At 48.0% G+C, this 24,877-nt stretch overlaps 1 protein-coding gene across 3 annotated transcripts; it reads left to right on the top strand.

The window, feature by feature from the left end:
- The first annotated feature begins 1,447 nt into the window (after positions 1–1,447).
- On the top strand, positions 1,448–24,877 carry KHNYN (KH and NYN domain containing). 3 transcript variants are annotated; one of them, XM_083706615.1, is made up of 8 exons: positions 1,448–1,543; positions 14,349–14,645; positions 15,953–17,781; positions 18,120–18,250; positions 19,347–19,443; positions 21,289–21,396; positions 22,239–22,340; positions 23,399–24,877. In XM_083706615.1, the coding sequence occupies exons 2-8, from the start codon at positions 14,427–14,429 to the stop codon at positions 23,718–23,720; spliced, it is 2,808 nt and encodes a 935-aa protein (XP_083562741.1). In that variant the 5' UTR covers positions 1,448–1,543; positions 14,349–14,426; the 3' UTR covers positions 23,721–24,877. The 3 variants fall into 3 exon arrangements, with proteins under 3 accessions (XP_083562741.1, XP_083562742.1, XP_083562740.1); XM_083706616.1 differs by lacking the exon at positions 1,448–1,543 and adding an exon at positions 10,253–10,563; XM_083706614.1 differs by lacking the exon at positions 1,448–1,543 and adding an exon at positions 10,255–10,523.

Below are 24,877 nucleotides of genomic sequence, written 5' to 3'. Positions count from 1 at the left end.
TCTGAACAAATGCTTGGTCTAAGCTCTCTGCAAACAAATGCCCAAAATGAGCAGGATCTCTAGAACAAACCCCAACCTCAAATTATGCCTCTCCTTCCAGGCCCTGACTGTCTTTCCTCTATTGCCTGGCTACTATAAGAACCGAAGAAGAGAGGCCTGCTGAATTAGGCCAATGGCCCATCTAGTGCAGCATCCTCACAGTGGCAGACCAGATTCCTGTGGGCAGCTCAAAGCAGGACCTGAGCACACCAGCTCTTGCGATTCTGTGCAATGTGCGTTCAGAGGCACCCTGTCTCCAACAGTGCCCATTAGGGCTGGGTGATATCTGGCTTTCAACATGGTGATATATCACCAGCTAAGCATCACGATATACTGATATATCACAGTGTCTGAAATAAGGATGGTGCTATAGAGAGGCATTGGCTGGCTTCGCGGTTTTCCCCACACTGTGATTTTTGCATAGTGCACACACCCTCACAGACGTCGTGATTCATGATACATTGCCAGGAGGAAAAACAATGAAACCAATATGACAATATGGATTTCAAACTGGTTTGGGGAGGAATACAGCCGTACCTTGGTTGCCGAAAGCCTTGGAACTCATACGTTTTGGCTCCCAAACAATCAGAAACCAGAAGTGAGTGTTCTGGTTTTCTTTTCTTTTCTTTTTTTTTTAAAAAAGGTAAAGGGACCCCTGACCATTAGGTCCAGTCATGAACGACTCTGGGGTTGTGGTGCTCATCTCGCTTTACTGGCCGAGGGAGCAGGCGTACAGCTTCCGGGTCATGTGGCCAGCATGACTAAGCCACTTCTGGGGAACCAGAGCAGAACACGGAAACGCCGTTTACCTTCCCGCCGGAGCGGTACCTATTTATCTACCATACTTGCACTTTGACATGCTTTGAACTACTAGGTTGGGAGGAGCAGGGACCGAGCAACGGGAGCTCACCCCATCACGGGGATTCGAACCGCTGACCTTCTGATCAGCAAGTCCTAGGCTCTGTGGTTTAACCCACAGCACCACCCATGTCCCTTCCAAGTGTTCTGGTTTTCAAATGATTTTCAGAAGCCAAATGTCCGGTGCGGCTTCCACAGCTTCCGATTGGCTGCCGGAGCTTCTGGCAGCCAATCAGAAGCCATGCTTTGGTTTCCGAACTGTGTGGAGAGGTACTTCATTTTGTCTTGCCTTGAATTTCTAACATCTTGCTTTGCTGAATATTCTCGAGTTCTAGTTTCATGAGAGGCTGGAAAGCATTTCTCTATCCACTTCCCCCGCAGCATGCAAAATTGCACCCAAGGCAGCTGCGTTGGCACGTGGAGGGAAAACAAATTCAAAACCTCTCTTGCATGAAATTGGTCACTAGGTGGCACTAGAGTTTCGGACTTGCCTGGAGCAAGGTCGGGTGGGTGGGCAGTGAGTTATGAAGGGGAATTTCCCACAGAAAAGGAACAGCGTCATCTGTCAGCCCCACATCTGGTTTGGTTTGCCACATTGTCAGTGCGCAGAAGAGAGGGGACTCCAAAGAGACCTCAGCTGTCACTGGTAAGAACGCTGGGGTGGAAAGTAGAGGGCCCAGAAATCTGGGGTGATGGCAAAAAGGGGGGTGGGGGTGGGATTTTCGCTCCTCAGAAGATTGGCTGTGTTTACGGCTGCCCAAATTTGATTCAAGGTTTTCCCCAAACCTTAGCTTTGGGGCCTGTTTCCAGTGGCCTTGGAGTAAGAGGAAGCGAGGGAGCTTCTGTGCATGTGCAAAGCACATGGGCAGGGGGCAAATTCAGGGAGGAAAAGGTTATCAATGGCTTATGAGCTTTACCTCCACAGTCGGAGGCGTTGATGCTTCTGAATATCAGTTGCTGGAAGCCACAGTGGTGAAGAGTGCTCTTGCCCTGGGGTCCTACTTGTGGGTTATGTACGGACCTCTGTTTGGCCTCTGTGAGAACAGGATGCTGGACCAGATGGACCACTGGCCTGATCCAGCAGGCTCTCCTTATGTTTCCTTCCCTGGTGACAAATCCCAGAATAGTAGCCTTGTAGGGATGCGGGTGGCGCTGTGGTCTAAACCACTGAGCCACTTGGGCTTGCCAATTGGAACATCAGTGGTTCGAATCTGCGCGACGGGGTGAGCTCCCGTTGCTCTGTCCCAGGTTCTGCCAACCTAGCAGTTCAAAAGCACACCAGTGCAAGTAGATAAATAGGTACCGCTGCGGCGGGAAGGTAAACGCATTTCCGTGCAATCGGGCACTTGCCACAGTGTCCTGTTGCGCCAGAAGTGGTTTAGTCATGCTGGCACGGAAGGCTGTCTGTGGACAAACAGTGGCTCTCTCGGCCTGAAAGCAAGATGAGCACCGCACCCCATAGTCACCTATTACCATGGGTGTAGCCTAGGGGGTAGGGAGGGGAAGCTGTCCCCCCCAATCAATAAAAATAAATAAAAATACAAAGCAAACTGAGGTTCTTGCTCCCCCAAAAGACCTGCTCCCTCCTCCCAAAATCCTGGCTACAGCCATGCCTTTGACTGACTTAACTGTCCAGGGGTCCTTTTCCTTTTTACCTAGTACAGTGGTGCCTTAGGTTAAGAACTTAATTCGTTCTGGAGGTCCGTTCTTAACCTGAAACTGTTCTTAAACTGAGGTACCACCTTAGCTAATGGGGCCTCCTGAGGCCGCCGCATGATTTCTGTTCTCATCCTGAAGCAAAGTTCTTAACCTGAGGTACTGTTTCTGGGTTAGCAGAGTCTGTAACCTGAAGCGTCTGTAACCCGAGGTACCACTGTAGTCTTGTTTTATCCGTCATAGTGCAGACAAAAGAAGAGCCTTGCAGGACTTTAAAGCAGAGAAGGAACCTCAGGTGAACTCCATTTCCCCAGGGCTTCTCCATCCAGCCCTCAGGACACGGCCCCCCCTTCCCCGTTGGTTCTGCTTCAAACCCTCCTTCACTGTTGTTGCCAGGAGAGAACGAGTCCTTGAACTCAGATAAGGCTGCTTGGTTGCCTGGATGGAAGAGAGGGGTGTGTGACTGTGTGTAGAAACAAAGGAAAAGTTCACATTTGTAGTTCCTCCCACTGCTGGCACCAGGCCCCTGGGAAGTTGCCTGGGAAGGACTGCGTCCCCTGTGTTGATAAAGGTTCCCAGCTTCTGCTTTAGAGATTATCAGCTTTGTTGTGAGAAAAGCTTTTGTGGGATAGATGCCAATGTTGTGAGAGCCTGCGTGTGTAGATCGAGTAAGCCTGGTTCTGTGTTTTTAGGCCTCATTTCAAGCAAGGCTTTTCCCTTCCCACTGCCGTGTAAAATTAGCATATAGGGGGACCCTGTTAACATGCATTCTTGCTGCCGTTGTGGGTGGTCATTGCACTTATCCAGTAGCAATCAGAAGCAATTTCCCTCCCTGCAGCCAGCATCTCTCTCCTCTGCCTGCCTGTATCTGCTATGACAACTGAACAGTATGGGACTTAATTTTAAGCAAGCATGCAAATGATTGGCCTGTTAGCTCTCAGAAGTCTCTGGGCTTATCCACACTTAACTTTTGCCCTGTTTTTTCTAGGCAGAGGTCTGTGTTTGTTTGTTTGTTTGTTTGTTTTCTCGTGAAACCCAGCCATGTAAAGCTGAATCAGAGCAAGCATCAATTTGAATTTTCTGTGATAGACATTTGTTCCGAGCTTTAAAGAGTGAGCTTTAAAGAGTGGGTTTTCACGAGGAAAGCTCCGGAGCAAAAAAAGAAAAGAAAAGCAAAAAGCAGGGGGAGCTCAGATATGGGTCTTGAAATTGTGGAATGTGGTTGTGGATAAGTACTCAGAAAATACTTTTGTGTTTCTGCCACATTCATTGTGGGGCACGCCATGAGAAAGAATGGTGTTAAAGAGTCATAGGTTTGAGCCCCACGTTGGCCAAAAAGATTCCTGCATTTCAGGGGGTTGGACTAGATGACCCTCAGGGTCCCTTCCAATGCTACAATTCTATAAATTAAAATGTCTGACCTCAGGGCAGTTCACAACATGAAATTGCAAAATACAAATGCATCCATTTACGCATTTGCCATGAGATGTCGCACAGGAAGCAATTCATAAATGGAATTAAGTGAACAAAGAGATACCTAAGACCTTCCAGGGCAGAAGGTGTGACTGTTAAAATAACGTAGGGGCTGATGGAGGTTACTGTGCAGTTGTTCGAAAGCACTCTGCCCATGCTCAAGCATACTCCTGAGCCTCATTCTTCCTTCGCATGTCCCAGGGCTGAACCCCTGATAATGAAAATAGTGTCTGGGACCTAGCTGTAGCTCAGTTAAGCTATAGTTGCAGCAGAGTTAAACTATAGAATTGGTTCCCGCAAGAGCAGGGTGGATTTGAATTAAATCAAATCAATTTAAATCACGATTTAAATCACTTGTCAGTAAGACTTGATTTAAATCATTTTTTTTTTTTTTACAGAAAGACTCATTTTTGCATATTTAAAACCAGATGGTTTCATTTTTGGGATAATAAATTTTCAGAGTAGTTTTTACAGTTATATCAAAAATTACTGATTTGGTTATACTATTAGAAATACATTCACAGATAATTATGAAATTATTGTGAGGTTTAATAAATTAACTGTTTATATTTGGACAACTTTTCTGCTTTACTTTATTGGAAGTAATAATTTTCTTAATAACAATTTAAACAATTTATTTAACTAAAACAATAACATTATAGCATATGTATGGTGGTGCTGTGGGTTAAAGCCTCAGCGCCTAGGACTTGCCGATCGAAAGGTCGGCGGTTCGAATCCCTGCGGTGGGGTGCGCTCCCGCTGCTCGGTCCCAGCGCCTGCCAACCTAGCAGTTCGAAAGCACCTCCGGGTGCAAGTAGATAAATAGGGACCGCTTACCAGCGGGAAGGTAAACAGCGTTTCCGTGTGCGGCTCTGGCTCGCCAGAGCAGCGATGTCACGCTGGCCACGTGACCCGGAAGTGTCTCCGGACAGCGCTGGCCCCTGGCCTCTTAAGTGAGATGGGCGCACAACCCCAGAGTCTGTCAAGACTGGCCCGTACGGGCAGGGGTACCTTTACCTTTACCTTTATCCATATTTGTTAACTGATATGGATTTTTTAAAAACCAAAACCTTAGACCCAGTTTTAGCACACATGAAAAACGTAAAGCAAATCCTTACATCCTGATGGAAAGCCTTTGGACCAGGGGTCAGCAAACTTTTTCAGCAGGAGGCTGGTCCACTGTCCCTCAGACCTTGTGGGTGGCCGGTCTATATTTTTTTTTGGGGGGGGGGATGATGCAAGAGCACCATGAGCCCCGGTGGCTGTTTACCTGTGTCTTGTGAGAGGCAGGAGCTGGCAGTGGCAGTGGAGGGACAATGAGTGGTGCGCGAAAGGGGCTCTGGAGAGGGGCTGCTTAAAATGGTGGCTGCTCGAGCGCTGCTGCTGCTGGCACGAACAAAGCCCAGCCCCCTTCCTCCTCTAGGCAGGGCGGGGAGAAGCCAGGAGGAGGGAGGGAGGAGGCGCCGGCGCCATGGGAGGGAGCGGGAGGAAGAGGGGAAAAAACATACACGCTGGCGATCCATGTGGCGATTCCCGGACCGTCCGCAGGCCGGATCCAGAAGGCATTTGGGCCTTATCCGGCCTGCGGACCTTAGTTTGCCGACCCATGCTTTGGACTATAATGTAACTTAAATAGAAAACTATCTTTTTCTTAGAAAGAGTTTTTCACCCAAGGCATTTTATTTTTAAAATCCGATTTAATTTTTTTAAAAAAATCTGATTTAAATAAAAAATCTAGTTATTATTATTTTTATCCACCCTGCACAAGAAATAGTGATGGTTGCCAATTCTGATCGCTTTAAAAGATGATTATACAGATTCATGAGAGACAAAGCTATCAACAGCTGCAAGCAAGAATAGCTGTGTTCCAGCTCCACTGTCAGAGGCATTATGCACCTGAATACCAGTTCCTGGGAATGTCAAGTGGGAAGGCTGCTGTTGTGTCCAAGTCCTCCTTCTGGTCTTCTCATTGGCATCTGATGTGAGAGCAGAATGCTGTGTCAAATGGGTCTTTGGTCTGATCCAGCATGGCTTTTGTGTTCTCAGACGAAGCCCAAGAAGTAAACAGGTGCCTAAGGCTGTGCACACACCATTCTCCCCACTAAAAAGAATCCTGGGAACTGTAGCTCACCCACAACGGAGCTACATTTCCCAGCACCCTTAACAAACTACTTTCCCCAGCATTCTTGCGGGAGGGAGGAAAACGTGCTTTGAATGTATGTTGTGTATGCAGCTGAGGCTAAGTTTTTGTGGTAAAAAGGGGGCTGTTTGGGTGCTGCACCAGGGGCAACAGCAGGGACCCTCGGAATCTGCTTGTGGTCTACATAAACAAAGGTGAGAGGCTCCCCATAAGTAGCCCAAAGTGGGGGAACATGAATGTGCAGTACAGGGACTGTTAACAGAGAAATCTGAGGGCTCGCTTGGACAAAAAACAAGGACACCAGCCAGGAATACCAGAGCAAAACAGCAGCCAGTAGGCCGGGTTTTTATTGAAGACTGTCGCGACAGGACACCCTGCCACAAGGTGAAACAAGATGGAAGCCCCGAACAAAAGAAAACCCAAACTTTTATTAGCTGCTAATCCCCACGTTACACCCCCCCAACTACATCACTAATACATCATGGTTACATCATGAAAGGGGAGGTCTGGGGGCAGTAAGCTGAGCGTCCTGGACCCTGCCCCATGGTTCCCCTTGCCCTCCACCAAACACCCATCATGTGTAACAAAAGATATATTTACATTTCCCTGTTTCCCAGCCAGGTTAATCACATCCTTTTGTCTTCATCTGGGTTTGTTTTTTTCTGGAATGGCTACCTGTCTGGCACTCAGGTATCAGGATGCCAGAAATTATCACTCAGGCAGAGGGGCTGCTGAGGAGCTGAGCTCACATGTCTATATGAATTTCTGAATTTTCCCCTGTGAGCCAGTACACAGATACATTTATCAGTGAATTGTTACATTTTGGATTGTGCTGCAGAGGCCCTTTGAATAGATAGGAAAAAACTGTGATGAAGTGTTTTGTGGGGACAAATCACAAAAGTCGCAAAAGTGATTGTGCTGATTCTGGTAGTAGGCTGCATGTGCATGATATCTGCTGGAGGGGCAACCCCCCCAAAAAAAAAAACCTATACATGAATTCCTGCAACAGGACATACTTTTAAAACAGCAGCAAGCTCCAAGCTTAACGTGTCAGAGTTTCCTTTCACTGAATTAAAAAAAAGAAAAGGAAAAGACTGAGACAATGGTTACGACGAGAGAAAGAAAGGAAGGGGAAAAAACCACAACCCCAAGCCAGCTGAGTGTTACTGCTTGAGCCACACCTACCTCTTGGCCAGAGGATTTTGCAACCTGGAACTTCCCCAGTGAGCTCTGGGTCTGTAGGGCAAAGGCATGTATCTGCGGAGGTGTGGGTGTACATGGGTGGAAGCCAGGAGCGAGAAGAAAACAGTCCATGGAACACAGCCTGTCCTTACTCCTTCCAATAGTCTCCAAGAGCAGGGCATCCCTTCCGTGTTCCTTTTATCAGCCCCGCTATTAACAATGTCCAGGTGCAAGAGACATTCCTTCCGTAGCCAAAACAGCACCACCCACGTACAAGGGGGCAGATAGTGGCATGAAACCTTAAGGTTACAGAAGTAAGAAAGGAAAAAAACCTAAAACCCACCTAGAGTACAGGCACTGCTGTTTTTCTAGAAAAAGAGGTGCCAGAACTCACCACGAATGCCTCTTTTATAATGACAATGGCATCTGCCTGAGAGGTGATTGAACTGCTCAGTTCCGGTGAGTTCCAGCTGAAAAAAATCCCTGAATACAAATCGAAGGGAGGGGAAAACCCCGAACATTGCCCAATGAGGACTGAGCAACAGGGGTGCCCAAATGTTTTTCAAAGAGGGCCAGATTTGATGAAGTGAACATGTGTGAGGGCCAATCAAAGTTGTTGAGCTTTTTAAGGATTGAAGTTGTTGAGCTTTTTTTTTACGATTTTACCCCAAAATTCTTGAGCTTTTTATACAATTTTCCCCCAAAATTCTTGAGCTTTTTATACAATTTCCCCCCAAAATTCTTGAGCGTTTTTTTGAGCCTTTTGGCAGATTTTACCTCAGGAAGTAAACTGTCACAGGGGCTGGATTAAACCGACTGGTGGGCCAGATTAGGCTCCCGAAAAGGACTTTGGACATGCCTGGAGTAAGACAAAAGAGTTGACTAACTGTTGGGGACAGGTGGGGACTGGGTGAGAGGGACAATGGAGTACCATGGACATTCAGGAACAGCAGAGCAGGGCACTGCACACTGCAACATTTTGTTGCAATTACCTCTTGATATTACTTTCTCCACACATTTTAGCTGGCCTCAGTAGCCAACCCAAGTGGTATGGTCGCCAGGGTCCTTCTCCTTTCTGCAAGTGTGTGTATGAGTGTATGCAGGGGTTACCCCTGGCTCTGCACTGCACCTCAGGAATTTCATGTTCAGAGCTGGAGAGGGGAGAGTGGTGGACCTTTCCCACAGTCACAGGCATGCTTTCGAGAAGTGCTGCCCCCACCCCTAGCAGCATGGTGCCAGTGTGAGGGTGATAATGCCCCCCCACCTGACCCTAAGACAAAGAGGAGGCTTGTCACATGGCTGAGATTTGATTGGGTGGGGGGGCACTTAGCAGGTGGCTCTGCCCACCTAAACATTTCCCATCTTGCCCTTTTGCGACCACAGGGCAGGAAAAGGGGAGCAGCCGGCAGAAGGCTTGCAGGTCTTTGATGTTCAGAACTCAGGAATTAAACAACAAGAAGAATTTTCTGGGGGCAAGAGCTGTTTGTCGGTGGAACGGACTCACTCAGAAGCTGGTGGGCTCTCCTTCATGGGGAAACTTTTAAACAGAGGATGTGTTACGAGTGTGTACCTGGATTCACACATGCGCAGCTGACACTCATGTTTATTCATGTGCACACTGCTGAGAGGTCTAGGATCTCCTGCTGGAGTTATGATGTGCGCTTCTTGTTATGGATGTGTGCGTCCACAAGGAACTCTCACACAAAGAAAGAAAGAAAGCTTGGTTTATTATAGAAAATAGGAGTGACAAAATATATAAAACTGCTGCTTTGGATGGCAAAGTTGCAGTCTAAGCAGGCAGCAAATTGCAACACATACACACCTCGATTAACGAGTAAAATATTCCCTAACTATTCTAAGAGGTCTACAGAAATGTGGGCATGAACTACAAGACCTGTCCTTAGCGCTGGGATAAGCGTTGTCCTGTTGGAGCCAGAAGAGCCAAATGATAACCTTTGAATCTAATGGCTTTTTAATATCTTTTTGCCAGGGCATGTCAATGGAGAGGGGAAGGGGGGCTGTGAAATGAGCGGTTCCTACAATTTCCATAATCCCTTCCAAGACTTTCCTGCCTTTGTTCTCACCTTGACCATCTTCAGTCATCCTGTTCTTGCTTGCTTAAAAAAAAAAGGGGGGGGGGGATGAAAGACTTTTGATAATGGTAATGGCAATCCCTTGTCTGAGACCTGCCTTCAAATCACCATCATTGTGGGGATGGGGATCTCATTGTGTGTCCTGTACTACTTGACAACTCAATTTGCATGTGTCAGATGTGTGTGTGAACTCAGGATATTCCTGAATGCCTTTCATCTCTCTCTGGTTTTGGTTGCCTGCCTATTTGTTTCTGGGTTCGGTGTAAGAAGTGTTAATGATCTTAACCATTTAGAAGATTAGAATTTTAGATTCTAGTCCAACTCCCTGCAATGCAGGAATCTTTTGCCCAAAGTGGGGCTCGCTCATGCTGTAGCTTCAGAGCTATCCCAGCAGAATTTAAAGCCCTGGTCCCTGGTTTGGGACCAGGTTACATGCACAGAGGCCTTTTTGCAGTATTTAGAAACATAGGTAGGGCGTTGCTTGAGTTGATAGACCATTGGTCCATTCTAGCTTATGCCTGCCAACACTGACTGGCAGGGGCTCTCTGGCGTCTTTCAGACAGGCTATTTCCCCCAGCCCTACCTGGAGGTGCCAGGGACTGAACCCGAGATCTCTTGCGCGCAAAGGTCGTGCGCCACCACTGAGCCACGACCCCTTTCAGCAACGGTCCTTCCTCCTCCAATAATTTCTGGTTGCGCAGAACTCTCCCCATACTCAGAGGCCGGCTATTCCTCACAGCTCCCTCTCCTAGGGAAGAGAGGAGGAGGAAGACCCCCCCCCCCCCGTCCCTGAATTTCGCAAGTAACGCGCTTCGTATTGCAAGGGAGGAAGTTTAAAAACTTGTACAGGAAGCTTTTTGCAAAGTGAAAGCCCTCCTTCCTCCCTGGACCGAGACGCGCCGCCCAGCAGGGAAACTCCGCGGCTGCTCAGGCGTTTCCGCATCGCTCCAAAATGGAAGCTGAAACTCGGGTCGAGAAGCGATGAGAAACAAAACCAAAACCGAGACGAGGCGAGAGATGGGATTGGCTGGATCCTCACCCTCGGCCCGGCGTTGCTGGGACTCCCTCGCCGACTCCAGCGGGTAGGAGACGGAGGAGAGCTGCCAAGTGTCGGGGAGGCGGGTGAGGAGGGGTCAGGGGGATGGGTTTCCCGGGATCGAGGGGGTCTCCTTGGAAAAAGGAGAAGCGGGGCAGGATCCTTCTCCCTGTCACGAGTGGGAAGGATCAGGCGCGGAATCGCCCCTCTGCCAGAAAATGATTACATGGTGTAAAAGGACGTGTAGCTATGAATTTTAAAAAGGGGTGTGTGTTTTGGAGGGGGCGCATTCAAGAGGAACATTTTTTTTTTTTTTACGCTTAGGGCGCAACAGGCGCTTGGTCAACAGTGCGCAGATTTTTAGGCTGGGAGGGAATCGGTTGTAAACAGTGGGCGCTGTCAGAGGCAGGAGAGGGTTTTCCAGGAGCAAAGCTCGTTCCGTTGTTTGCAAGGCCCTTTCTGCGTGAAAAGGCATGTCACGGGGGGTGTGAGCTTTTGTTTACGTACATCCGACTGTTTCCTGCCTCGGTGTTTTGTCTCAAAGCTTCTTTGAGACAAACCAGCGCTGTTGTTTTGCCCGATGGATGAGCCGCAGGATTTCACTTCGCTTTTAAGGCTTTGCTGTCCGTTTAAATATTCAAGCTCTTCTCTTTCCGCTGAAGGATAGATTTCACGTTTATTTTACAAAATAAAAATGGAGATCTATGTGTTTTCCCCAGGGAGAATAAATTGTGGCTTTAAGGTGCCGCAAGGCTCTCTCTTAAAGTTTGCCTACAACAGGCTAACTAGCCTTTTGCTCCGGGTAGACATTGATCCTTCTGATATTGGTTGCATTTATGTCCTGTGGCGGTTCAGATGTTGTTGCAATCAACTGTCCCCATCCCTGACCATGGGTTAGACTCGTTGGGATTGTTGGGAGGTAGAGTTGAGCAACATTGGAGGGCCACAGGTTTCCCCCCTCCTTGACTTAGATGTTGTTTCATCTTTTAGCAATGTTTCCTTATACTGAGTCACTCTATTTTTCCATTTAGCTGACTCAGCGATTCTCCCGCTTGTTTTAGACAGGTGTGTCCAGCCCCACCTGGAGAAGCCGGGAATTTAAACTGAGACCTTCTGCAAACAAAGCAAACTGCTTCCATTGAGCTATAGCTCTTCAGCATTTATTTGCGAGCACAACAATTTCCTATAACCCCTGTCCCTCTTATGTTTCCCTTGCTCCGCATTAAGAAAACTTTATTTATTTGCTCCATTTTTGGCTCTCACGCTTCTCTATTTTATCCTCACGACAACCCTGTGAGGCAAGCTAAGCTAGGAGTGACTGGCCCAAGATCACCCAGTTAGTTTCGTGACTGAGTGGAGATTTGAACCCGGAGCTCCCTGTCCAAAACTCTATACCACACTGGCTATAGGGACGTGGGTGACGCTGTGGTCTAAACCACTGAGCCTCTTGAGCTTGCTGATCAGAAGTCTGTGGTTCGAATCCCTGCGATGGAGCGAGCTTCTGTTGCTCTGTCCCAGCTCCTGCCAACCTAGCTGCTCAAAAGCATACCAGTGCAAGTAGATAAATAGGTACTGCTGTGGCGGGAAGGTAAATGGCGTTTCCATGAGCTCTGGTTTCCGTCATGGTGTTCCATTGCACCAGAAGCAGGTTAGTCATGCTGGCCACATGGCCTGGAAAGCTGTCTTTGGACAAACGCAAGCTCCCTCGGCCTGAAAGCGAGATGAGTGCCGCAACCCCATAGTTGCCTCTGACTGGACTTAACCATTCAGGAGTCCTTTAACTTTACCTTTACCACACTGGCTCTACCAATAACAATTTTCTAATCAATTCTGTCCAATCCCTGGCTTCTTTCTAGTGTAATTATCTGGCCTGCCCTCACTACAGCCCTGTAGGGTCAATCATTAATTAGTGTTCCCTGTTTACACAACGCAGAAATGTGAGAGCTGGTTTATGCCTTATTAAGAAATTAAGAAATTAGGTACATTACTGCCAGTACATACCCCCCGCCCCGTTCTTTGTAACAGGACTAGAAACTTAATTTAAAAAGTAAAACCCAAAAATTCAGGAAAGAAGCCCAGAATCTATCTGTGGGACAAAGTCCGAATACTGTATTGACTATTAGTTAACTTACTATATGCACATCCTGCATTGTTGAACTGGCTTAGGGCTTGCAGTTCATTCCTTCCTTTTCCACCTGTGGCCTTATTCCTAATACACAAATGCTGATCAGGGTGGCACATTAGAACCAAAGACACCACTGGCCCAGGCTGCTTTCCCTATATTTTTTCAGCTTACACTTTCAAATAAATAGTTTTTGGCCCTCTGGATTGCGGAGAAGTAAGTAAAGAGGTATATATAAGCTGAGACCCCCCTGTTAGTCCTGCCGGCCGATGTTGGGCCCATAAGTCCAAAGGCACTGGATTGGTTGACAAAGCCCTAGGTGCCTATTTTTAATTTTTTTATATATAAACATAAAGTTGATTTTATGTATGCATTTGTTATTGACTTAAATTGCTAGATGCCCAAGAGGAAAATTGCTTGGGTCTCTCTCTTTGTATGTGTATTGTATAGTACTTTTGACCATGTTTATCTTTTGGTTGGGACGCGGGTGGCGCTGTGGGTTAAACCACAGAGCCTAGGACTTGCCGATCAGAAGGTCAGTGGTTCGAATCCCTGCGACGGGGTAAGCTCCTGTTGCTCGGTCCCTGCTCCTGCCCACCTAGCAGTTCGAAAGCACGTCAAAGTTCAAGTAGATAAATAGGTACTGCTCCGGCTGGAAGGTAAACGGCGTTTCCGTGCGCTGCTCTGGTTCGCCAGAAGCGGCTTAGTCATGCTGGCCACATGACCCGGAAGCTGTACGCTGGCTCCCTCGGCCAATAAAGCGAGATGAGCGCCGCAACCCCAGAGTTGGTCACGACTGGATCTAATGGTCAAGGGTCCTTTACCTTATCTTTTGGTCACAATATTTCTGGCTGTGAACCTCTTGGTTTTGCTTCTACAATATGCAAAGCAGCCCTTTTACATGTTGCTTCCACTTACGCTCTTCCCCATGTTTTAAAATAAAACCAAGCACCAGACCTCGCTATCTCATAGCTCAGGGCCATGTCAGTTCCACACTAGAAACGTATTAAAGGACTCTAGCAAAAATGCATGCTTCAGGTAGGTCAAAGGATTTGGCAAGTCATGCATTGCCTAATTCCTCTTGCATTGCATTTTTAAACAATCCTATTTTTTCGTGATTTTTTTTTTTACATTTTTTATGTAGTTATTTTTTCCCCACAATTCATTCTGAATTTGCTAACCTTGGAACGGCGTGAAAATGTTATTCTGCAGCTTCTTGGGCTTTTGTGGGCCTGGCTACTTCTTAACTAGGATCTTGGTTGCTTTATAAAAAGAAAATCAAGAAGAATTGGAAATAAAGGTCTCTAAGTATTGCTTTGCATTCAGTTCCACATTCTGTGGATTTTCTGTGTGCCGCTGAATTGCAGCTTGCGTTTTAGCTCCTGTGAATCTTGTGCTGATGAGCCAGTGTGGTGTAGTGGTTAAGAGCGGTTCGCGTCTCCGCTCCTCCACATGCAGCTGCTGGGTGACCTTGGGCTAGTCACACTTCTCTGAAGTCTCTCAGCCCCACTCACCTCACAGAGTGTTTGTTGTGGGGGAGGAAGGGAAGGAGAATGTTAGCCGCTTTGAGACTCCTTCGGGTAGTGATAAAGCGGGATATCAAATCCAAACTCTTCTTCTTCTTCTCTTCTCCTCGTCTGCTGTCTTCCTTTACCTGCAGAAGTTGCATCTTCTCCCTTGCTGCATTTCAAATTCAGATTTCGTCCAGAACCTTCCTCCCCCCATTCAACCTGTGCTTTTGTTCCACAGTTCGTTATCCACGTAACGGCCTGCCTCATCTCCGGAAGGGAAACGTGGCCCCGCGGCCGGTGGTCGTGATCTCCCGCCATGACGAGCAGTGGCAGGACCCTGGACGAATTTGCCGTCTCCGAGGAGGTGCGGGAGTTGGTGACCCAGCAGCGCCCCAGGATCGAGCAGCTCTTTGGGGTGGAGCTGAATGTCCTGGGGGTCCTGGGGTCGGCACAGAGCCCCAGCGAAGACCCCCAGGGAGAGAGGAAGATCTGGCTGCAGCTGCAAGGATGCAGAGAGAATTTGCAGAGGGCAAAGGTGCGAGAGGGCAGGAGCGGAAGGGAGGGAGGGAGACGGTAAGGGCTTCTGTGGGTCTCCATGAACTAGCCCAGGTGCCAATAAACTTTTTCAGCAGGGGGCCAGTCCACTGTCCCTCAGACCTTGTGGGGGCCGGGCTATATTTTGGGAAAAAAAATTAACGAATTCCTATGCCCCAAAAATGGGACGCGGGTGGCACTGTGGGTTAAACCACGGAGCCTAGGGCTTGCCAATCAGAAGGTTGGTGGTTCAAATCCCCACGACAGGGTGAGCTCCCGTTGCTCGGTCCCTGCTCCTGCCAACCTAGCAGTTCAAAAGCACATCAAAGTGCAAGTAGATAAATAGGTACCACTCCGGTGGGAAGGTAAACGGCGTTTCTGTGCACTGCTCTGGTTCGCCAGAAGCGGCTTAGTCATGCTGGCCACATGACCCGGAAGCTGTACACCAGCTTCCTCGGCCAGTAAAGCGAGATGAGCGCCGCAACCTCAAGAGTCGGTCACAACTGGACCTAATGGTCAGGGGTCCCTTTACCTTTACCTTATGCCCCACAAATAACCCAGAGATGCATTTTAAATAAAAGCACACAGTCTACTCATGTAAAAACAAACTGATTCCCGGACCATCTGTGGGCTGGATTTAGAAGGCAATTTGGCTGGATCCAGCCCCCGGGCCTTAGTTTGCCTACCCATGGACTAGCCTTTGGAATCCAGGACAGAGACGCCACCCACTGGTCCCTTCTGCTGTTAAAATAAGCACCTAGCACATCTGGAATATACGAGCATAGGAAGCAGCCTTATGTTGAGTCAGCCCATTGATCCAGCTAACTCAATATTGCCTGCACTGGTGGGCAGCAGCTCTCCAGGTTTTGGGACAGCCCTATGTGGAGATGCTGAGGACTGAATCTGGGATCATCTGCTTGCAAACAAGATGCTCTCCCACTGAGCCACAGCCCTTCCAAAGCACGTGGCTATATATCACCAGGAGATTGTGAGGAACAAGTCTGGGACCTTCTACATGCAAAAGCAAATGCTCTGATGTTGATCTATGGCCCCTTGTAAAGAGCAGAAGTGGGCATTATACCCTGCATGGGAATGCCACCATGGCAAAACTCCCCTGCAAAGGTCATATCTTCCAGCACCATTGTATTCTTATGTACACAGGCCTTCAGCTGCTAATGACAGGGAGTGGAGAAACTCACTATGTCATAAAACCACCTTGCATGGTATGTGTTCCCAAAGGTGGTGGGGTGGAGGGGTTGCTCATCATGGAGATACCAACTGCAATATCACATATGCTCTATTTTCCAGGAATACATCAAAGGTCTCTGTGCGCCGGAGCTGAGTGAAGAGGTTTACTACCCCAAAGACATGCAGTGCATATTTCTGGGAGCCCAGGGGTTGTTCCTAGACTGCCTCACCCAAGGGACATCTGCCAACCTTACTTTCCTTCGCCCTGGCACTCTGCTAGTCTCTGGCTTGGCTGAATCCTTCGTCATGGCGCAGAGCCGGATCCAGGACTTTGTGGAAAAGCACCAGAAGAACCTCAGGCTGCCCGAGGAACAGGAGACCCAAGTCAAACGGGCCTTCCTGGAGCTGGTGGAAACCTACAATGACAAACACGCTATGGACCTCTTGATCCTTCCCACTTCGGTCAAGGAGGAGTTGCTAAGTTTGGTGAAGGAGATTCAGGAAGAAGCTGGGGAGCACAGGCAAAGGAACGGATGTTGGGCACCAAGCCTCGGGCAAGACCATTTGGTGGGCTGGGAAACTAACATGGGTGGTGGCGGCAGGCCTCAGTCTCCGAGTAAAAATACCTTTGGCTTGCCCATGGGACTCAGTAGAGTCCAAGAACAGAGTAGAACTGGAGACTCTACCATTGATTTGCCTGCAGGCTTTGCTAGGCCTGAAGCATCTCCTCACAAGTCCCCACAAGAAGCTACACAACCGCAGTACTCTGTCAGGCTTCGAGATGTTAGGACTGACTTGCCTGTCACGGTTGGTAGGCCTCAAGACCAAACTCTACCTCAGGTGTCAAGGGGTGACTTCCCCAGAGGCTTTGGTGAGCCTGAATTCCCCAGTAGGCCTCAACACAACCTGTCTTGCTTGAATGGTCCTCAGGGTTGGCCTGAGGTGACAACCCCTATGAGGCCAGCACTTCCCAAGAGTTCCCCTAAACCTATTCCAAATGCACAGGCTCGGTTTCTTCCTGGTTATGGAGGCCAAGCTGAGTCTTTGCAGGATCGTCACGAGGGGAAGGATGTTCTTTGTGCAAGGGACTCGAGCCCTGCCAGCTTGCCTGAGGAAACCAGTGAAGAGGAGCCATCGTCAGATGTCCTGTTGTCATCGTGGACGGAGAAGGAGTTCAAAATGAGACTGAACTTCTTTAAAACCATGGGCTATGAGGAACGGGTGGTCAAGAAGATACTTTTGGAGGGTGGGGTATGTGAGGCACCTTCAACTATCCTGGACAGGGTCCAGATGGCAGAGGCGTCTCAGAAAGAAGGGGTTGTCCTCCCTCAGACGGAGCCTGGGGGAAGAGAGCGCTCTCTTTCTCCACCAGAAAAGAACCAGGATGAAAATGAGTATCTCCGGGAACTCATCAAAGCAGCTGCTGCCAACTGTGGCCACTCGCCAAGCGAGATCCCCACAGAGATACAGACAGGAGCCCCATTGGCAGGTCTGCTGAGGCGGCTCAATGAGAAGGGGGAACACCAAGAGGAGGCTGAGGCTGGAATTGGGGCCTCAGCAGCAAAGCTAGAACATGGAGGACACCTTGGTGCCCGGAGGGCAGCCATCTTGAATCACAGGGAATCTTCGCCTCAGAGGCCTCAGGAGAGAGGGGGGAACAGTGGGTCCCCTTTCCACGAGGGCGTCAGTTTGTCCCCAGTCAACCCAGAAGTTGCTGCTTTCTCTCCTTCCCCCAGTGGTCACCTGTTCTCGACGTCCGATTCTGAGGGGAGCCAGTCGGCAGAAAGCAGCAGCTTAGGGCTCCCCCACCAAGGCTCTGTTCCTACAGTAACTGGAGCCCAGCGCTTTGAGGAAGCCCTCCAGACTGAGTTCAAGCTCAAGTTGACCAACACGCCAGGGAAGAAGAACCTACGGATGATCATCATTGATGGCAGCAATGTGGCCATGATGTGAGTGGTGTGTTTGTAGGGTAGCTCTTTAGTATTCATTCGGAGCAAACAGCATTTTGGGTTTTCCCCAGATTGCCTTTTGTTCTGATCTATCGCTAAAGAATGGTTTTTCCCTTTGAAAGGAGCAGGGCAAGGGGAAAACTGCTTGGATCTGTGCCTAGAAAGTGTGGGTCAAGCGGAATACAGCTTGGACCCATGCTTTTTACGCATGGCCCAAGCAGAAGTTTTCCCTTGATCTGCTGTGTATCTTGCTTCCTTTGCTGGGATAGCCAGTGGATTCACCTAAGCGATTCTTCTTATAGTCCTGCCATTTTGAGTGTCATCTTCTGTCCTCGTAGGCACGGTCTGAACCAGTTCTTCTCATGCCGGGGCATCGCTCTGGCCGTACAATATTTCTGGGACCGTGGGCACCGGGAGGTGACCGTCTTAGTACCTGCACATCGGATGGAAGAAGACTCCAATGTGAGAGGTGAGAGATGGCTGGCTCCCACCTATTGGGTGAGAACTCAGACGATATTTTTTTTGGGGGGGCAGTGCTGTTGCTTTTTAAAAGCCATTAACTGATTATTTGGATTGATCTGTGTGTTATTAAGAAAGATAGGGTGATCTGCTTTTAATTGATTCAGAGACAAGTGGCCTCAGGCCCCCCGCTGTCAGAGGGAGTGAGCCTCTGAAGACCAGTTGGTGAGAATCTTAAGTGAGGAGAGTGCTGTTGCATAGGGCTTCCTATGGGCTTCTGGTGGGCCACTGTGAGAATAGGATGCTGGACTGGACGGACCTTGGTCCTGGTCCAACAGGGCTCATTGTATGTTCTCATGTTATGCTCCATTCTTAAAAGAGACATTCCCTGCTATTTCCAAGATCAACTAGAACACCTCTTCTAAGATGGTGCCAGATGCATCCATTGAAGCTTTGAGTGCGCATAAGTATTTTCATTAAAAATAATTAGGGATGGGGGAAACCTATGGCCTTCCAGATGTTATTGGGCTCTAGCTCCTATCAGTTCTGAATATTGACCACCCTGGACTGAGTTGTTGGTGGCTGGGGTCCAACAACATTAGGCGGTCTAGAGATTTCCCCAGAACTCATGCCAGCATGAGAGTTTTAATCTATCAACATAGAATCATAAAATTTGAAAGGGACCCCAAGGGTTGTCCAGCGTCCCCCCTGCTATGCAAGCATTTGGAGGGCACTAGATTAGGGAAGCCTCCCCATACTTGGGGGAAGAACATCTGCCTTGCATGAAGAAGATGACTCCAGCATTCAATCCTTGGCATCTCCAGGTAGGACTGGGATAGAACCCACTAAGGTCGATGGACCCAATGGTCTTGCTCGGTTTAAGGCAACCTCCTGTGTTCCTCATGAAAGCCATCTACCTACTGAGGTCTAAGTCTTAATTGGAATCAAGGACACTTACTTCCAAACAAACATGGTTGAGATCAGGCTGCAACTGCCGCAGCCCCAATAAGAAATGAGGAGTCATTGAATGTGATGTTGGCGTCTCAGCTTCAATGCAAGTATCATTCCTCTTTGTTTTTTTCCCTCTCCCTTTTCCCCAACCACAGAGCAGCACTTTTTGATTGAGTTACAGAACCTGAGCATCCTCTCCGTCACGCCGTCACGCAAAATAGATGGGAAGGGCATCGTGCCGTACGACGACAGGTCAGCGGAGCTCTCTGAACTTACCATAAAGGCAATTCAGCGTTTCTCTGTATCAGACATAACACAAGTTCGCCTGTCGGCACCGAGTGGCTGTTCCCTGTGTGAGCGATCTCCCTGATCTCCCCCTGCCGTTGGTCTAACTCCTGCGAGATCATGGAACGTTCAGCTAACATTTTAAATATTGGTGGGGAAGGAGTGGAATGCTGGAGCTCAGTACAGCTCTGCAGGAGAGACGAAAGGTCTGTTTGGTCTGAGAGTTTAGCCAAAGGTTGGACAGAATTGAGGACCCACTTTTGTTTTTGGATGAAACACCAAGGTCCACCCAAAAAAATCAAAGGAATGACATTGGGGGCGGAGCCAGATGCAAAGTGGTGCTGGGGTGGTGGTGGAGCCAATTATCTGCTGCGCCCCATGAGCTCATGCACTGTGATGCATGTATAAATTCAGATCTTCACCTGCGTTACTACAGAACAAGAATTCCAACTGGCCAATTTGTGTGGGGAAGAGAACTCTTAACTCAGGCATAGGCAAACTAGGCCCTCCAGATGTTTTGGGACTACAACTCCCATCATGCCTGACCACTGGTCCTGTTAGCTAGGGATGATGGGAGTTGTAGTCCCAAAGCATCTGGAGGGCTGAGTTTGCCTATGCCTGCCTTAACTGTTGTTAAAACAACTGGGTGTCAGAAACCTTCAAGCATCGAATCTCCTTCCTGCCCAGACCTGTTTTAGTCAATCAGAACATATCTGTTCACTTGTTTAGTCGGTGGAAGGGTTTGATCTCTTCTAAACCGATCAGTCAATAAAACATTGCTGTTTCAGTTTTTCGCTTTCTTCAAGGCGAGCGGTGGTGGGTTTTTTGCGTATGGCGGAAACTGATGAAAATATCCTCTCTCTTTCTGGTCTTTTTTTTTTTTTTTGCTTCAACTTGGACCTTCCCTGGGATTTCCCCCAGGTTGGGCTTTCCAGATGTCAAGTCACCGGATATCGCTATGCTTTGATGAGGTCACAAGTATGAGGGTTTGGGGCAGAAGTAGGAAATGACTCTGCCAGCAGATGGGCCCGGGGTGGGGGTGGCAGGCATGATTTTTTAGTCATGGTGTAACTGACAAGATATGAAAGGGTGGTTATCACAGAAAGGAACTGAAGCATGTTGTGGCTACCAAGACACAGAGTGAAATTCTGAAGTGATGTCAGTCACACCACAGAGAGTGATATTCCAGAACCAAATTCTCAAATGTGTTCCGTTTCCTTGGTATATTTTTATCCTTTTTGTTCCGTTATTTCCTCACAACAATCCAATGAGGTAAGTCAGGTTGAGAAAGGGGGCTAGGGATGGGGGAAGCTGTGACCCTTCCAGAGTACTGCTGCACTCCAACTCCCATCAGCCTTAGCCAGCATGGCCAAATGGATGATTGTAGTCCGGTAACATTAGGAGGGATTTGAACTCTGGTTTCCCCGGTTGAAATCTAACACACTAGCTACTGTGCCATCCTGGCCTGGAATGGAAGATGACATCATTGCAGTACGTTTTCCTTGGGTTCCAGTTTTTGTGTAAACTTGTAGCTTTATCAGTAAGGAGATCAGTAATGGCAGACAAGGTTCCTTGAAAGATAGCATTGTTTTCTTTTTGTTGATCTGCTACACACGCACACATGCACAAAGTTAGGGTGAACCCTCGGTTTAAGAGAGACAGCCGATGTCTAAAAGGCTTTGCCAGTGACAGCATTAAGCCCAGCCTCTGTCCCAGAACCCTTTGCAACATGGCTGTGGTTCTGTGGCAAACCACTAAAATTTAAAAAATATTCTATTTGACAGGTGTTTTCTTCCCTTTCTATGCCCGCAGGTTCATGCTCAAACTAGCGGAACAGACCAACGGCGTCATCGTCACCAACGACCAGTTCCGGGATCTTGCGAAAGAGTCAAAGAAATGGATCCGAATCATTAAAGAAAGGTGCTGTGGGAATTGGTGACAGAGTAGCCCTCTTCTCTTTCCTTTTGACCCCTCTCAATTGTGCTGGGCTTTCACCCTCAGTTGAGCAGGGCTGGGGAGAGTGGGAAAAGGATGCCCACCTTCTCTGGAGAGCTTTGGTTGCTATTTGATCTGTGGCTTGGGAACTGGGTAGATGGGGGAATTTGAAGAATTGTACTCTGGCCCCTGGGCTTAAGCAGAAGGGCTGCAGTTTAGTGGTGAGAGGCTCATTCCCTGGCATGTCCAGAAATTGCTTTGGGGAAAAACAACAACAACCTGCCTTGTTGTGTATTTTACTTACGTATTGGTTTTTATGTTGCAAACTACCATTTTGGCACAGAAGTGACCTGTTAATTAATAAATGATAAAAACAACACCAAGGTAGATGAACCAATAGCCTAAACTTGTACACACCACACATTTAAAGCACATGACCAAAGAATCCTGGGAATTGTAGTTTACCTCCTCACACAGCTACTTTCCCCAGCACCCTTAACATTGTTCAAACAGCTGAACTGGCCTCCCAGAGCTACAGTTCCTGGAGTTCCCTAGGAAAGAGAGATGATGGTTCAAACACTGGGAATTATAGCTCAGCACATGTAATGAACTACAGTTCCCAGGATTCGGGTGTGTGTGTGTGAGACCATGACTAATGAAATGGTGTGTAATAATGAACCGTGCAGATGTGGCCTGAATGCCACTTCTTCCTCTAGGCAATAGGAAGTGCCCGTCAAACTGGTTTGGATTCGGGGCCCCTTGCCTTAATACATCTCATCCATCTTTACTTTACCCTTCTTGACTCTCTCTTTTTGTGTACCATCCAGCCTTCTGCAGTACATCTTCGTGGGGAATATTTTCATGGTTCCCGATGACCCCTTGGGACGAGACGGGCCCACCATAGCAGAATTCCTGAAGAAAACCCCCAGGTATGCACCCACACGTGGAACAAGTGATCTAGCTAAGTGGAGTTGGGAAAGGCATTTAACATGTTAAAAAGTCTCCATGGACCGCAACAAGCAGCTGTCCCTAGGAAAACACCCTTTGTTTGTGTCCTCCGCTTTCCAACCACAAAACAGAAGTATATATATTTCAGTGCATGGGGACACTGCTCCATCTTGTGGCCAGAGAAGTACGTGGGATGGAGCTAAAACAAACCTGAGTGAAAATTATACTGCTGCATATCCTTCCAAGTTCAGCTTGATTTGCAAAAGGGTTCAAACGGCAGTTGATATTTTATAATAGCAGCATTGAGTTTTAAGATACAAAAGGGAAAAAATAGGGAGTGGAAGGTAAACATAGTCAGGTCTTGGATATTTTATATTGCTGCATAATAGCCAGGGGCAGCTCTTGGGACAAAGTTAAACCAAATGGCAACTGGTCCCAGGGAGGTTGATTCCGTAGGCCTCGCTTTCTCACCTCTCTGCCTGAGGCAGTTATGAGGAATGGTCAGTTATGGAGGCAGTTCTGGGAGGAGAGGAGCTAAATAGCAGTTGGGTCTCAGAAAAGTCAAGGCAGTGGGCCTTGCTTTTTTCTTTTTACCTTGCCCTCAAAAGCTGCCTTGTTTAATGGCCAATGATGGAGGCAGCTCTGGGAGGAGACGGTCAAAATGGCGGGTTGGACCCTGTGGCAGAGAACGCCTCATTGTCTTGCCCTGGTGCCTTCTGCAACATGGGTTTCTCCCCCCCAAGACTTGAACCTTTTACAGTGGTACCTCTAGTTGCGGACACGATCCGTTCTGGGGTGCCATTCGCACCCCGAAAAGTCCGCAACTAGAGTGGTGCTTCTGTGCATGTGTGAAGCACGCAGAACGTTTCTGCACATACAGCGTAACCCGGAAGTATACACTTCCAGGTTTGCCACATTCACAAGCCGAAAAGATGCAACATGAACCTAACGCAACACGAGGTATGACTGTAGTTAAAAGGATTGTCTCCACCATCTAAACCCTTCCTGAAACCTGCTTTATGTCCCTTCACCATTGCAGGACCAAGGCCCCAAACTGCCACTCCTTCGCTGGCCGGTCTGTGCCTGTGCCTGTCCCCGTGGGCCGTGCCTCGCAGACAGAGGTCCTTCAGCTTCGAGACAGGAAGCCACCCGGAGGGTTGCTTGTGGATCGAAGGAAGAGCCATAAACAGAACTCGCCAGAGGAGCAGCTCCGGCCCAAGGACGAGACCGAGCGGCTGAGGAGAGATCTCCTGGAGATCTTTGTGGGCCACGACAAGAAGGTTGATTTTGTGCTCATGCGGGAGCCTTGCTGCCATGACCTCAACAAGCTTTCGGAGGCGATACTCAGCCTCAATTTCTGAGCCAGAAAACTTTTGTTGCCTCCCAAGGGGGTTGTGCATTTATCCATGCAGCTGCATCCAGAATGGGCTCGCCCTCGCTGGTATGACTGGTTTTTAGCGCCAGCTGTCTGTTCCTGAGGGATACAGAAGAACCTTTTGCTACCTAACACCGCGTGGTAGATTATTTTCCCTCAGAACTCTCTTAGTACGAAAATCACAGAGCCATTGGTGGTTCTCCTCATTAGCCAGTAGCAATAATGATCAGTTCAAAAAGCACCTAACATTAAGGTAACTCAGGGTTTAAGATACTGCGTGCCGGGGGGTAGCCAACAGTCCTGCTTACTGGATGTTGTTGGACTCATCCCTGACCATTAGTTGTGCTGGCTGAGGCTGATGGGAATTGGGAGACCAACAATATTTAGAGGGCACCATGTCGGCAAGTCCATATGGCCAGCCGAAGCTACACAGAGCAATACGGCCCTGCCCTTCAACCTTCATGGTTGGGCAAGTCTTCACTGTGAATTTAAACTGCTTTAACTGTCATGGCCTCCTCACACTACCACAGAATTGTGGGAAATGTTCCATGAGGTGGATTCCTGACAGCATTCATAAGCCTCCACACAATATTACATCGCCTAGGAGTCTGTGGGATAAAAAAATAACATGGCAGTTATATTAATTCCAGACCAACTTAAGATGTCTTAGGGTTAGTCCAAGGACAGCTCCTTGGAAGGCCCTTGTACACCTTCCAAGTTACGGAAGAAATCATAATGCGACACGCAAGGGCACTTATTCATAAACTGGAACTGTTTTAGATGATGTCTTGGGCTGAATGAAATGTCTTTTTACCGTTTAAAGAATCTGTCCCATAAACATTCTTGAGCACACTTCCTAAATTTTAAGACAGTAAATATATATACATATATAATATATATACTATATATACACACACACACACACACACATTCTGAGATTTTAATTTCTTAAATTTAAACCCAACATGTAGATTATAGTGTGCTCTTTCAGTTTGAGATAACAAATTATTATTTTCATATATATATATTTCCTTTAAAAAGATGAAATGAAAATTCTTCTCCGTTACTTAGAAAATGGCAAAATATCCAATTCCATTCCCAATCAAGGAAAAGAAGAAATTTTGTTTTGTTTTCCTGGGATGT

This window comes from Podarcis gaigeae, assembly GCF_964106915.1.
Source record: "Podarcis gaigeae genome assembly, chromosome: 13".
In the NCBI taxonomy this organism is placed as follows: Eukaryota; Metazoa; Chordata; class Lepidosauria; order Squamata; family Lacertidae; genus Podarcis; species Podarcis gaigeae.
This window is presented reverse-complemented; position numbering and strand designations above follow the sequence as displayed.